The 14,555-nt window shown below is 39.1% G+C and overlaps 1 protein-coding gene across 2 annotated transcripts in view; it reads left to right on the forward strand.

Moving 5' to 3' along the window:
* The window catches only part of mdga2a (MAM domain containing glycosylphosphatidylinositol anchor 2a), a 712,576-nt gene extending 698,576 nt beyond the window's left edge, over positions 1–14,000 (forward strand). For both annotated transcript variants that reach the window (XM_078406708.1, XM_078406709.1), the window contains 2 exons: positions 1,221–1,326; positions 11,092–14,000. In XM_078406708.1, the coding sequence (XP_078262834.1) occupies positions 1,221–1,326; positions 11,092–11,183 (198 nt within the window). In that variant the 3' untranslated portion in view covers positions 11,184–14,000. The remainder of the gene's footprint in view (positions 1–1,220; positions 1,327–11,091) is intronic.
* The last annotated feature ends 555 nt before the right edge of the window (positions 14,001–14,555 follow it).

The following is a 14,555-nucleotide window of genomic DNA, read 5'->3' on the forward strand; positions in this document are numbered from 1 at the left end:
TCATGTTGTGCAGAATAGAATCAACCCTTTCAGCCCACTGTGTCTTAGTCTACATAAGTTCCATATCCATCTATGCTTTGCTCATTCAACCACCTATCAAGGTGAATCTTAAATGCTGTTAATATTTCTTCCCCCAACACCTCCTCTGGCAGCTCATTACAACTACCAACTATTTTTTTTGTGTGAAAGAATTACTCCTCAGATCCTCTTGAAACCTTTTCCATCTCACCTTAAACTTACATCCTCTAGACACCCTGTTATAGAAAACTGACCCTCGTTATGTATCTTATCAATGCATCTCAGAATTTTATATACCTCTATCATGTTACCTCTCAGCCTCCTTTGCTCCAGGAATGGACAGACCCAATCTATCCAATCTATGTGATAATTCAAGCCCCCTGATCCAAGCAACATCCATGTGAATCTTTTCTGCAGCCTCTCGAGCTTAATCATATCTTTCCTGTAATGTGGCAATCAGAACTGCACACAATACTCCTAGTGCAGCCTGACCAGTTATTTACAACTGTAACATAATACATGGCAAACAAGGGACCCAGCACCAATTCCTGCAGCACACCATTTATCGCAGGCCTCCAGTCTGAAAAATAACCCTGCACTGTCACCCCCTGCTTCTGACCACCAAACCAATTTTGTATCCAATGTAGTTTGCCATATATCCCATATGTTAAAATCTTCCAGATGAGCATCTTGTCAAAGGCCTTACGAAACCCTGCCCTCATCAATCCTCTTGTCACCTCTTTGAGAAATTCAAACTTGTGAGACATGATTTCCGACACATAATCCATGTTGATTATCCATATTCATTCCATTCCTTCCCAAATGCAAATAAATCCCGATCTCAAAATCCCTTCTAATAACTTCCCCACCACAGATTAAGGCTCACCAGCTTTATAGTTCCTTGCTGCCCTGAGATAAATATACAACACAATGCTCTAGCCTTTCAGAACCTCAACTGTGGCCACTCCCCTGCTAAATGAGTTTAGACCTTCCCAAGTAGTACTAGCAAGTGTTCCTGTGAAGACATTGGTCCTCTTGCACAGTTCACATCTGCCCAAGTAGCTAAAGCCCTTTCCGCCTACATCAGCTCTTCAGCCAAGCATTCGTTTGCCTTATTCTCCTCTATTCCTGTAGTTACTATCACTAGCATGTTAACACAACATGTTTGCTTGCGGGACTAATCTTTATTATTTGTTCTACAGCTGATATTTGAAGGCATTCGAGGGCCTGGCATAGAGGGGGATATTGCGATCGATGACATAACCGTTACAGAAGGGGAGTGCCGGAAAGTCGACCAGCCTCGCAACAGTAAGTAAAATGGCGGGGAACAAAATAAGCATTTTAGTGTTTATTGGATGCGGTTAAATCAATAGATTAGCAACTAGCCAACAAAGCAACTAAGGTGAATCCCATTTAATATACAAAACACTTACTTAAATCGAAAGTGATGCTGTGTTTCAATCTTTTTGATACAAGATCTTAATTTAGATTTTTAAGTTTAAGACATCTTCTACATATAGATGCAAAAGAACCCATGCTGCACATAGGATATTCTAGGACTTTGATTCCATTCCCATAAAATAAATGAAACCAGCTTCATTCATCTCAATGTTAATTCATTTTTTTAAACCTTGTTTATTCTCTGATCTCTTCAAGCCATATATCAGTTAAAATATAATTTCAAAAGGGCAAAAGAAACAGATTTATAAATGTCCTGATTTTTATTTTCTGATAAATGAACATAAAAATCAGGAAAGATATAAAATGGGTGTTGATTTGCAGTTACCTGTCTCAAATTGTTTCAAGTCAGAAGCTGGTCCTTTGTCTTCTTCCAATTATGTTCCACTGCAGAAACTATAATAGTTTCTGCTGCACCATTTTATTAATTCATTAATTCTCGGGCTGTGAGCATCACTGACAATCTTTTTGTCCATCCATCCCCGATTTACTCTTAGCTGCCTTCTCCGTTCAGGATAATCACATCAGGAGATTCTTTAGATACATAGAAACTGGGCCAGGTAGGGACTTTACAAAACGGATATCAATGAAAGGTAAAAGTCATTGAGCAAAGGATGACTTTGAAGGTGTGAATGTCATTTTTGTAAGTGTCCCTTCCTGTTTTTGTTTCTCAATTCCAGACACCCGTGTGTGTACTAAATGTGTGAACCTGTCATTTCGATGTCCAAGGCAGTATCACATTTTTAGCCATTGTGCAATATAATAATAGACAAATTGCCATCTAATTAAGGTTCATTCTATTTCCCACTCAATCATTGATATAATTAATGATGTCATATTAAAGTCATACATTAGTGAGTGCTATTTGGCAGCATTTTAAACCCAACCAGTTATGCACTGCTTAGAATTCTGTCAACCCTGTACCAGGCCCATATTGTGGCCAATGCTTCCATTACATACAATTGTGATACAGAACTGTCTAAAGTATACAGTGCACACAAAATAGGTTAATGGGTAAAATTTGCCTGTTTGGAGTTTGTCTTACTTTTAAGATTTTATTTATCTCAAATTGGTAGACTTGTTCATGACAGCAACAAACCACAATGGGTGAAGGTATACTGGTTGTAAACACAACAGATTTATTGAGAAGGTTGCTTCCAGTACAAAGAAGCTGTCATTAACAAAGATGATAGTCGCAGTCTGTTCTTCAGCAGCTCAGAGGTCACCGTCCAAGCACGTGATGAGCTCTCTTCCTTCTAGTTATACTTGCCCATTATCTTTTCTCTCACGCTTTTTTACCATATGGCTGTTATTGAAAATAAAATAACAATTTTAACAATAAAATCATCAATTGTAAGACATTGGAAGGATGTGAAAGTTGCCACATAAATGTCTCTCTTGTTTCCCAATCCTGGGCACGTTGATATTGAGAAACAAGAAATAATGATGTGTGTTTATAACCTTATAGTTCTGCTTACATTTATTTAGATCTCTCTCAATAATTGACATTATTGATATTGACAGTATTAAATCATAACCCTTCATTTATTTTCTTTGAATCTGTGGGAATTCTTTGATTAAGTAGCGAACAAGATAGACAAAGGAGAGTCAATGGATGTTGTTTACTTGAATTTTCAGAAGGCCTTTGTTAAAGCGCATGAGGCTGCCAAACAAGATGTGAGCCCATAGTATTAGAGGCAAGGTACGAGGATGGATAGAAGATTAGCTGACTAGCAGAAGGCAAACAGTGGGAATAAAGGGGGGCTTTTCTGGCAGCGGCCGGTGACTAATGATGTTACACAGGGGTCAGTGTTGGGTCGGCTATTTTTCATGTGAAATGTTAATGACCTGGATGATGGAATTGATGGCTTTGCGGCCAAGTTTGCGGATGATACGAAGTGGAGGGTCAGATAGTGTTGAGGAAACGGAGTCTGCAGAAAGACTTGGACAGAAGAGGTTGGGAGAGTGGGCAAATAAGTGGCAGATGGAATATAGCATAGCAAAGTGTGCAGACAAATGGGGAGAGGATTCCGAAATTGGTGGTGCAAAGGGACCTTGGAGTGTTGGTGCAGGATTCCCTAAATGCTGATTTGCAGGTTGAATTGGTGGTATGGAAGGCAAATGCAATGCGAGCATAATTTCAAGAGGACTCGTACGTAATGCTGAGGTTTTATAAGGTGCTGGTCAGACCACATTTGGATTATTATGAGCAGTTTTGGGCACCATATCTGAGGAAGATGCTGGCATTGGAGAGGGTCCAGCGGGGGTTTTACGAAAATAATCCGGGGTTAACGTATGAGCAGTTGATGGCTCTGGGCTTGTACTCGCTGTAGTTTGGGAAGGATGAAGAAGGATCTCATTGAGACATACCGAATTATGAAAGTCCTAGAGTGGACGTGGATAGGACCAAACGGCACAGCCTCAGAATAAAAGAGCATACCTTTAAAATGGAGATGACGAGAAATTTCTTTAACCAGAATCTGAATTTTGCTCCTGAATTCTGTTTTTGCTTCTGATTCATTGCCACAAATCGCAATGGAGGCCAATTCATTCTGCTCCTGGGTCTTATGATCTTGATCTTACCTGTTCACTACCAATTTACAGAATTTTCTTAACCCTTTCCTTTTAAAAATGCATTTTCTCTCATTTATTAACATCCCCAACTCTTCTGCAGATTGATTCCTTCACAACCGTTTGTTCTCTGAAATATTCCTTGTACATTTCTATAATTCTGTCACAAATGTTTGCATTAGCCACATAGCACTTTAGATGTTTCAGCCCCTACATTGCTCCTTAATGTTCAGACATCAGAGTCCAAATTAGTACCCTGCCTTCCGCATACATTGCGAGTACTATTGTTCATTAGCAGGTCGACACAAAATGCTGAAGTAACTCGGCGGGTCAGGCAGCATCTCAGGAGAGAAGGAATGGGTGACGTTTCGGGTCGAGACCCTTCTTCAGAGATCTGAAGAGACCCTTCTTCTTGAGTCTGAAGAAGGGTCTCGACTCGAAATGTCACCCATTCCTTCTCTCCTGAGATGCTGCCTGACCCGCTGAGTTACTCCAGCATTTTGTATCTACCTTCGATTTGAACCAGCATCTGCAGTTATTTTCCTACACATTGTTCATTAGCACACTTGTTTTATCCTTGGCCATCTGTGTACGTTAAACAGCAGTCTAAATTAGGGCCCTGCCTTTTGCTTTCAGTTAATCCTGTTAAACATAATCTTGTTCTGGTGCACTCTTTGTAATTAGCATTATTTTTCATACAACTAACCTTAATATATTGCTTCTAGACCTTGACGATTTTGAATACAGAGCTAATGCATGTTGTGTTTGCTTTATCAATTTTTAAACCATTGTTTCATGGTAATAATAAGGTACATAACAAGACACATTTATTATGAGTTTATACATTTAAAGCAGTCAGCTATTCATTTAAGCTACCTTTTACTGTCTGACCCAACCAATACATGCCAGGACTTCTTCCATTCTGCCCATCTAAATTTAACATGATAACCCCATCTCATTTTGGCCACACACTCATCTATCTTTCTTCCGATGTTCGTCTTCTTTATATTAGCCACTCCCTATTATGGTAACCTTAAACATTTTACCACCCTGGGTATGAGAAGTTTCTCCCTAATTCTCTCTCTGGTTTTAATGTTACCATTCTGCATTAATAGTCTCTGGTTTTGTTCTTCTCCTCTATGTCTATCAAATTGTCTTATCATTTAGGATTCCTTAATTAGGTCGTTCATCAGCCACGTTCTTTCAAGAGTGACCATTCTTTCCTGATAGATTGTAAGCTTGCATTTCTATCTTTGTAAATTAATTTTGCTGTCAGGACCCTCTTTATCCCTTTTGCAATATAGTGACCAGACCTATAGAACATATTTGGTGATTGGCATTAACCAAGGAGTTAGGCAATATTAAAAGTACTATACATTTCATTGTTAATGCTTCAAAAATAAGCTCAAGAACATGGCATCTTTCCTCTTTCAATGCCATTATTAATCTGTGTACGTAGCTCCAGATACCTTTGTTCCTCTACCCCTTTTAAATTCTTCATTTCCAAATATGAGTCATAAAATCATACAGCATTGGTCCTTTTGCCAACTCATGCATGCCAACCAAGATGTTCATCTATGCTAGTCCCGTTTGAAGTTTCCCTCCGTTTTATCGTATCGTATGCCCTTATTTGACTCATAACCCATAAAAACATTCCTATCCAAATATCTTCTAAATGTTGTTATTGTACCTGCCTCAACCACTTCCTCTGGCAGCTTGTTCTATGTATCTACCACACACTGTGTGAAAAAATGGCCCTTCAGGTTCCTATTAAATCTTTCCTCTCCACCTTAATTCTGCACACATTTGTTCTCCCCCCTTTTCTAGGAAAAAGACTGTGTGCATTCACCTTATCTATGGCCCTCATGATTTTACACACCTCCACAAGATATCCCTCAGGCTCCTACATTCCAAGGAATAAAATCCAAGCCTGCCCAACCACTCACGAAAACTCAGTACTTCAAGTCCCGACAACATTCTCAAATCTTTTAGACTTTGGAGGTACAGTGCAGAAACAGGCCCTTTGGCCCAGCAATCATCCCATACACTAACACTGTCCTACACACTAAGGACAATTTACAATTTTACCGAAGCCATTTAACCTACAAACCTGTATGTCTTTGGAGTGTGGGAGGAAGCCGGAGCACCCGGAGAAATCCCACACGGTCACAGGGAGAACGTACAAACTCCGTACAGACAGCACCCATAGTCAAGATCGTACCCAGGTCTCCGGCATTGTAAGGCAGCAGCTCTACCGCTGCGCCACTGTGCCGCCCTGGACTCTTCTCAGCTTGATTGCTTCTTTCCCACAGCAGGGTGACACGATGCTGCCTGCGGCCTCTCCAATGTGTTGTATCACTGTAACAGAAATTCACAAGTATATTTAAATACGAACAACTGTTATATCTAAATGCCCTGAGGCTATCGTGCCAAAAGCCTCTTCACCACCCTTGTCTACCTGCGATGCTACTTACAGAACTATGTACTTTTACTCTCAGGTCCTATAGTGTTCTATAACACTCCACAGGGCTCTACTGTGCATTGTGAAGTTCCTACCCTGATTTGGCTTCTCAAAATACAACATCTCACACTTATCTGAAATAAAGTCCATTGACAATTCTTCAGGCCACTCACACAGATGATCGAGATCTAACTTTAATTCTTGATAACCTGCTTCACTGTCTACAATATCAGCTATTTTAGTGTTATGTGCAAACTTTCTAAACATTCCAAATGCAGATAACCTCACCTTTCCTCTCCATCCAATCTAATAATGTATGTACAAATTTAGAAATTGCATTTCAGAAGTCTAATTCTATAAATTGAATAGAAATTGTCTTTAACATGAAACAAGGTCTGATCCTTGCTATTTTCATTTTCTGCTTTGACTCTGATCGCTACCTGTTCAATACTCTCTACATTTATTATATAGCATCTTAAAAGGTGTTTTGTAAATTAATTACAACAACTCTATTTTTCTTATCTTTTGAAGAAATACGGTGAGATTGGTCGAGCAAGATACTCAATATGAATTCTATTCAGTCTATACTTTAGGCTCGAGAAACTTTACTCAGGATTGTATCACATTTTCCCCAACGGTAAACTGACTATAGGTTAATTGGACAAAGTATTCCTTTCCTAATTACAGGTTTACGACTAACCACCTTCTGGTTTTTATTATCAAGGACATGTATTACTTCTGTCCGATTTGAAAAAGAACCATATTTTTATGGAAGATCTTAAAGGAAAGAAACAAGTAGAATACACACATGCTGTTACCATGGGTTACTATCCATAATGCTTTGGAAAAAAAGAGGAAAGATCATCCCATATCCCGTCCTCCAGAGCCCTCTGGGTTTATGAGCAATTGTCAATATGCTGGCTGTGACCCCTGACTGTAATCTTGATTTGAAAGAATAAAGTACCAAGGACTGACAGCCAGAGTTATAGATGTTTGATCCAAAAACACGAGTCCGAATCACACCATAAAGTGGAACTTAAATTCCAGTAATGAAGTAAACCCATAAAGAGCCAGTGACTCCAGACCTACCAAACCTCTCCTTGAAATGGCTGCGGCAGCAACATGCCGAGGGGCCAATAAACCCTGGTCTTCCCAGCAACATCCACATTTTTTAAATGAACATTGGTGAATTTGTAATTAATTCTTCAGGGGTTGCACAGCTTTTAATTAGCCTTAGTTTCTGAAGCATGCCTGTTTATTATTTTAAACACAGTAATACTGACAGTCAAACACATTTGGGACTTTGGTGATGCCAGACGAGCTAATGTCATTCCCATTAACAACCAGACACACTTTTAATTATCTTTTCTTTAAATATGTTATATTTTAATTAATACTGTACTCATGCAGGTGTGAACAATGGAATAAAATTGAAGCAATGTCTATCCAAATGCCGCTGGGATGATTCCGGCATTTTGAGATTCAGCAGCAAATGAATGAAAAAAGCTGCAGCTGTTGGAAACCTGAATGAAATATCAAAAGTGCGAGAAATATTTAGCAGGACAGGCAGCATTGGTGGAAAAGGAAAAATTAATATTACAGCCCTGACAGAGGGTCTTCTCTCTAAAACATTCCCCTTTTCTCCACTCGTAAATGCTGCCTGACCTGCAGAGCTTATCAGATTTTATTATCCATGATACAAATTTGATATTTAATAAAGAGAACTTCAGCTACTTACTGTTCCTTATGAAGTAACTAGCAGTGATCCATAGTACATGACTGCAACACAATTAAAAACATCAGTAAATAGACAATGACAGCTAAACTCATTTTAAAGTGAAATGAATTGAATTGCTTTCTACCGTTGCTCGGTGGCACAATGGTAGAGTTGCTGCCTTACAGCAAATGCAGCGCCGGAGACCCGGATTTGATCCCAACTATGGGTGCTATCTGTACGGAGTTTGTATGTTCTCCCCGTGACCTGCATGGGTTTTCTCCGAGATCTTTGGTTTCCTCCCACACTCCAGGGACGTACACGTTTGTAGGTAAATTGCCTTGGTAAATGTAAAAATTGTCCCTAGTGTGTGTAGGTTAGTGTTAATATGTAGGGATCGCTGGTTGGCATGGACCCGATGGGCCAAAGGGCCTGTTTCCGTGCTGTATCTCCAAATTTAAATTTTTTTTTTTTTTAAAGAGATCTCTTCAGGTACTACATCTCTACGATAGTTTATAATTCTTAGCTTTTCTTGCATAAGCTTACATCAGTGGCATAAACCCTTTAGCATTTTGAAATCTAGCAATGGAAGGCAGGCAAGAAGTTACTTTATTTTTTAATAGAATTCTGGGCCAGGAATCACAGTCCATCATCAGTATTCAGTAGGTTTGGATACTAGAGGGCCTCCCTCCCTCATGGGCTCAAAGCAGCAGCAGAGCTCCCTGATGTAAATCCTCAAATTGTTATAAAAGCCATGACAAGTCATAAACACCCTGTCCTCTGGTTTGCAGGTGGAACATCTCTGAAGGATTTCTTTAAGTTTTTAAAAGTCTCTCACCAGTGGATGGACACAAGAACTGTGTTCATACTTTTTTTCAATTGCTAAAAAAGTTGTTTGTTTTTAATGCAGAAACACAATTAAAAACATTTTTAAAATAAGTGTTCCATTCCTTTAACAGAGAGCAATCCTTGTGGGTGTTTGTGTCATCTCGTTTCCTCTGTAGGATCTATGAAGGCACAGGATTTGGCCTTCCAAATCCACAAAGATGTCCTGGACATGCATGGTTGACAATAAAACCTTTGAAGTCCCTTTAACTAGCTACATACTTGTTGGTCCTTCTACAGTTGTACCAGGCCCTGGTGAGACCGCACTTGGAGTACTGTGTGCAGTTTTGGTCTCCAAATTTGAGGAAGGATATTCTTGCTATGGAGGGCGTGCAGCGTAGGTTCACTAGGTTAATTCCCGGAATGGCGGGACTGTCGTATGTTGAAAGGCTGGAGCGATTGGGCTTGTATACACTGGAATTTAGAAGGATGAGGGGGGATCTTATTGAAACATATAAGATAATTAGGGGATTGGACACATTAGAGGCAGAAAACATGTTCCCAATGTTGGGGAAGTCCAGAACAAGGGGCCACAGTTTAAGAATAAGGGGTAGGCCATTTAGAACGGAGATGAGGAAGAACTTTTTCAGTCAGAGAGTGGTGAAGGTGTGGAATTCTCTGCCTCAGAAGGCAGTGGAGGCCAGTTCGTTGGATGCTTTCAAGAGAGAGCTGGTTAGAGCTCTTAAGGATAGCGGAGTGAGGGGGTATGGGGAGAAGGCAGGAACATGGTACTGATTGAGAGTGATCAGCCATGATCGCATTGAATGGCGGTGTTGGCTCGAAGGGCTGAATGGCCTACTCCTGCACCTATTGTCTATTGTCTATTGGTTCTAGACTCATGAGATCCCTTCCCATGCCTATTTTTTAATCTCATTTACAATAATTCTATCACTATATTGTGCACTGTTTCTTTCCAAAGATGGGAGTATTTATAATGCAAATCTTGTGCTTAGATTAACGTGTCAATATAATTGACAAAATAATCATAAAAACCATCAAATAAAAGACCAGGTTGAGAAGCCCTTTACATTGGTCAACTACTTTTCAAATTAAGAAATGTAAGGAAATTAAGCTTCAAATTCCATTACATTTTATGCATACTTTACCAAAATATCTGAATGGTAAACAAATGTTATTGTTTTCCGTTAATAACACAAAGGAGCTCTACGTGTGCACATTTAAAGGGCCAGTTGGTTAAAGGCAACTAACTGCCTTTGTAATATTTACACTCATTCCATAAAACTGCTTTTTCATCCTAAATGCGAAACAACAATAATCCAAAAAAAAAAGCAGGTGGGCAGCTATTTTATCACTGTGTTCAAGTAAATAAATTGGCTGCTGTGTTTCATAAAATACCACTATGTCCACACTTCAAAGGGAAATCATTGTCTGCACAGCACTTTGGGAAGGACTGAAGTCATGAAAGCCTCTGTATAAATGGAAGTACATCTTTTAAAAATCTTTAATCTTTATGCTTTCTGCAAAAAGATGCACGTTATCAGTGCAGGGCTTAACAGTTGGGAACAAAGGAGTTCTAAGAGAAACATTGGGATTTAACCAACTAAGAATATTACCAGTACAATTACAAATTGTCCCCTTTTATTAGATCTATTTTTCCAAAACAACAAAAGCCTCAAGAGGTGCCGGGATGAAAGCAAAATTGGGAAAACTGTATAAAACTTTAGTGAACCCCCTTGCACAAATTGACTTCCTGCACTCCATTAAGACAATCCTTTCTTCTGAATCCTTAATGCTGTATTTCTAGCATTGCGTGTTTTGAAACATGTATATGATATAGGCCTTATTCATTTAGAGCCTTAATCGGGTACCTATCAAGTGAAAAGTGTGAAATTATAAAGCAAATGGCAACTACTTCAGTATTTTACTAGACACATTAATATTACAGCTTTTGATATTGTTGTCACTTTTTGAAATAGTTTACCTTTAAGAAATGTACTAATTTTAGATTTTTTTCTTAATTTAGACTTGAAAACTGGTGGCACGGTTTCCGTATTAATACATATATGGCTGTTTCCAGTCACTCTTCTCATCGCCATGTTAAGCCATCGAAGGTGACCTTACTATGGCAGAGGCTGTGAAAGGATTCATCAGGCATTGCACAAAGAATGAGTCTTTATACATGGACCTTCAAAAAAAATTACCAAAGATTCATCAGCTGACTGCAGATTCCAACAGTGCGATTGGTGATGAAAAGCATCATGGGAGTGAGAAGGATGCGAGATTTGAATTAAAAAAACAAAAATGTTCCATGAAAAGTAGTCAGCCCAAGAAAGATTTTTTTGTTGTTGCTTTGGAAGGATTTGAAAATACAACTGCATCTAGATGGGCTCCGAGCGAGCTTAGAGATTTTGACAAAGCACAAAGATTTAGCTGGTTTTATTACAGTTGAACGGAGATGCTTATCAACATGAGATATAGTGGGCGGCCAACAAAACAAAAAATTCCTACTGAAAACAGGGTAAAAGATCTGCTGACAATTACTCCCCTTGAGAAATTTTCAGCAAAGCATTAGAAAACTGTGGGGCCTTGTCCTCAGCTGTTCATTCTGCTGTGAATACTTGATCTCACGATTGTCCATAGCAAACATTTAATTTCTTTCCTGCCCCCTTCACTGTCAACTTTGCCGTGCTTTATTACACGTTTGGTCTCTCTGCATGCATTTCTGCCCACTGTATGTGAACTGGGCACAAATAGTACATGGGCTAAATAGAAGTTCGCTTGTGGCCATAAGAACACAACTGGTCATCTGTCTGAAGTGAGAAAACCAAACCACCTTCTGTTCATGACATGCCATAAAACCAAGTGCCTTCAATTTGAAAAAAATATATATAAAATTGCCTGAAACACTTAAATAGAAAACACTTTGCACTGCTAACATTGGAGTGTGTATGTGAAACCTTTTGTATATATATTGCAGATGATTCCTACAATTAACAGGCAAAGCAAGCAACCACTGTATGGTTCCTCCAAGCGGAGACTCGAGTTACAATCGAAGTCCTTGGGCAAGGCATTCATTAAAGCCATCAAGGTGGTCGCAGCCTGTGAGCATGCGATTCTGTGGAAAGTTAACTTCCACCACTTAGGCTGATATTGGGAGCATCTCATTGTACAGTTATTGCGTGCAAATGCGATGACCAGAGAAAAGGTCTCTACAGGTGTGCACAGCCCAGAGAATTCAAACAGATGATGGACTATACTTATTCACAGTAACCTCCATTCAGACTGAAAAATAGGCAAGCTGTATCAGAGTACTACAACAACAAAACTGTGCTGAATAATCCTGCAATTTTTAGGCTTGCAAGCACCAAGTTTTCTTTCGGACTCAAGACTTGACTGAAGACTGCAAGGCTACATGCCTCTGCCCCATTATCCAAATCTGTGCCGATTGCTACATCTTATTTTGTTACTTTCATGGGCCTGGAAAACATTGTGCTGCCTTATGGAGCTCAAAAAGGACACGGTCACAATGGAGTCACATGAAAACACATCGGACCTTAGTCAAATGGTCTCAAACTGTTCCCAACCATCCCTCATCCTGCTGGTTTTAAAATTCTAAGATCTTTTTGTTTAAATTATTTGATCTTTTAAATTGTTTCAAGAAATACTTTTTAGTCTAAAAATTGCATAATTGTACTCTATGAAATCCCGAGTATTGACAAAAAGAATTATATGCAAAAATTTGGATTAGAATTATAAAAAAACGACATTGGAGCATTCATGTGATTACTGAGTATTGATATAAAAAGCACAAGATGTAATAAACATTGATGAGGCTTGAACTTTTATTTTAAATTCCATGGAAAGTTGTCCATATTCAAGACAAATGGCTGCAGAGATGATTTTACATCCATGTTCAATAAACCTCTTTTCAGGTATGGTGTGACTTATTGCATGACTGTTTGCTGTCATGGGAGATTTCAGATAAAACAGGAAGATAAAATTCAACTAGTTCCCAAAACCTGCAAACTCACTCTTGATGGGCTGACTTCCGTTGCTGATTCCTGCAGCCACCTTCACCCCTGGTGTATTACATTTGGTGTGAATTTCTTCTAATTCGCTCTTCAAACCTATCTCTGTACTTTTTAACAAGTGTTCTTCACCATATTCTCTTACCCGATGTGAAATCACAGATTACCTGCATTCCTCAATCCAGCTATACACATGACCCTCATCTCTCATTTTTATTTGGTCTTTTTTGACTAAAAGTAATGTTTAGTTTACCAAATTTGTCAGTTCAGTTGAAATAGTGTTCTTCTTAATGAATAATGGCAATAACCACCACTGGCTTCCTGTACTTAAAAGTAGTGTTAGTGAACGGACATTTCCTTTTATGTTTCTGTCATATATCGGGGTCACTACAAACATCTTTCTCTGTGTGTTCTCAGTTGAAAATTACATCTTTTGTTCTCCAGCTGGAATTAGTCACAAAAAATATAAAACCTAGTAAAAGCAGCTAATGATAAAATACGATAGCTGGAGCATACACAATACCATGGATTTTTTATCAGTCTTTTAATCCCCCGTTGGCGTGGACCAGTGGTCACATTGAAATTGCAGTTATCACTATTCTCAGGCCATTTATATACCTGTATTAAACATTGTAAAGCTCTACAAGTGCATTGTGGCCTGTTTAATTATTCTGAGTATTTCGTTCCAATGCAACATGGTTTTAAGGTTCATTGTCAGCCAATCGCAGTGGATGAAGGAAAGCCAATACAGCTGACGCAATTGCTCAACACAATGGCAACGCACCTTATAGACCGACACCTGACTTGATGGAATGTCCGCATAGGTTCAGGTTCTGGAAAGAGGAGATAGGCCATAGTGATTATGAAAAGCTGACGGTGGAGAGCGCTCCACCTCTGACTTCGCTAACAACTAACGAGGGAGAATCTTTTCCAAATCATTGATATCATTCCAATGCTTGGGCAAGGTGTAAGAATTCAAGTATCTTGGAGTACAAATTCACCGATTGAGAAAAGAACAGATTGGGGGGGGGGGGGGGATACTTAAAAGGGGCCTTTAAATTAATGTAAAGTGTTGGTTGACGCTGAATGAGCATAACAATAGACTACCGATGTATAAAATTAGCAACAAATCCAATAGAGAATTCAGAAGAAACTCCTCTACAGAAAGAGTAGCAGGAATGGAGAACTTGGAGATACAAGGTGTGGTTGGTTGAAGGGATGAGTATGGATGTATTTAAGAGGAGATTGGACAAAACTAAAGATTGAAAGGAACAGATGGTTAGGCCGATAGAGGAGAAATGATATGAGGAGGCTTGTGGAATATAAATTATTGACATATAATTGATATCAATATAAGATGTAATGAAGCCCAATGAATTGATCACCTGTCTGTGTATTGTTCTGATGATATTGTTATGATGCAAATGATACATCTGGCAATTCCTCACTCGCCCCCACA

Source organism: Rhinoraja longicauda, chromosome 10 (assembly GCF_053455715.1).
Source record: "Rhinoraja longicauda isolate Sanriku21f chromosome 10, sRhiLon1.1, whole genome shotgun sequence".
Taxonomy (NCBI): Eukaryota; Metazoa; Chordata; class Chondrichthyes; order Rajiformes; family Arhynchobatidae; genus Rhinoraja; species Rhinoraja longicauda.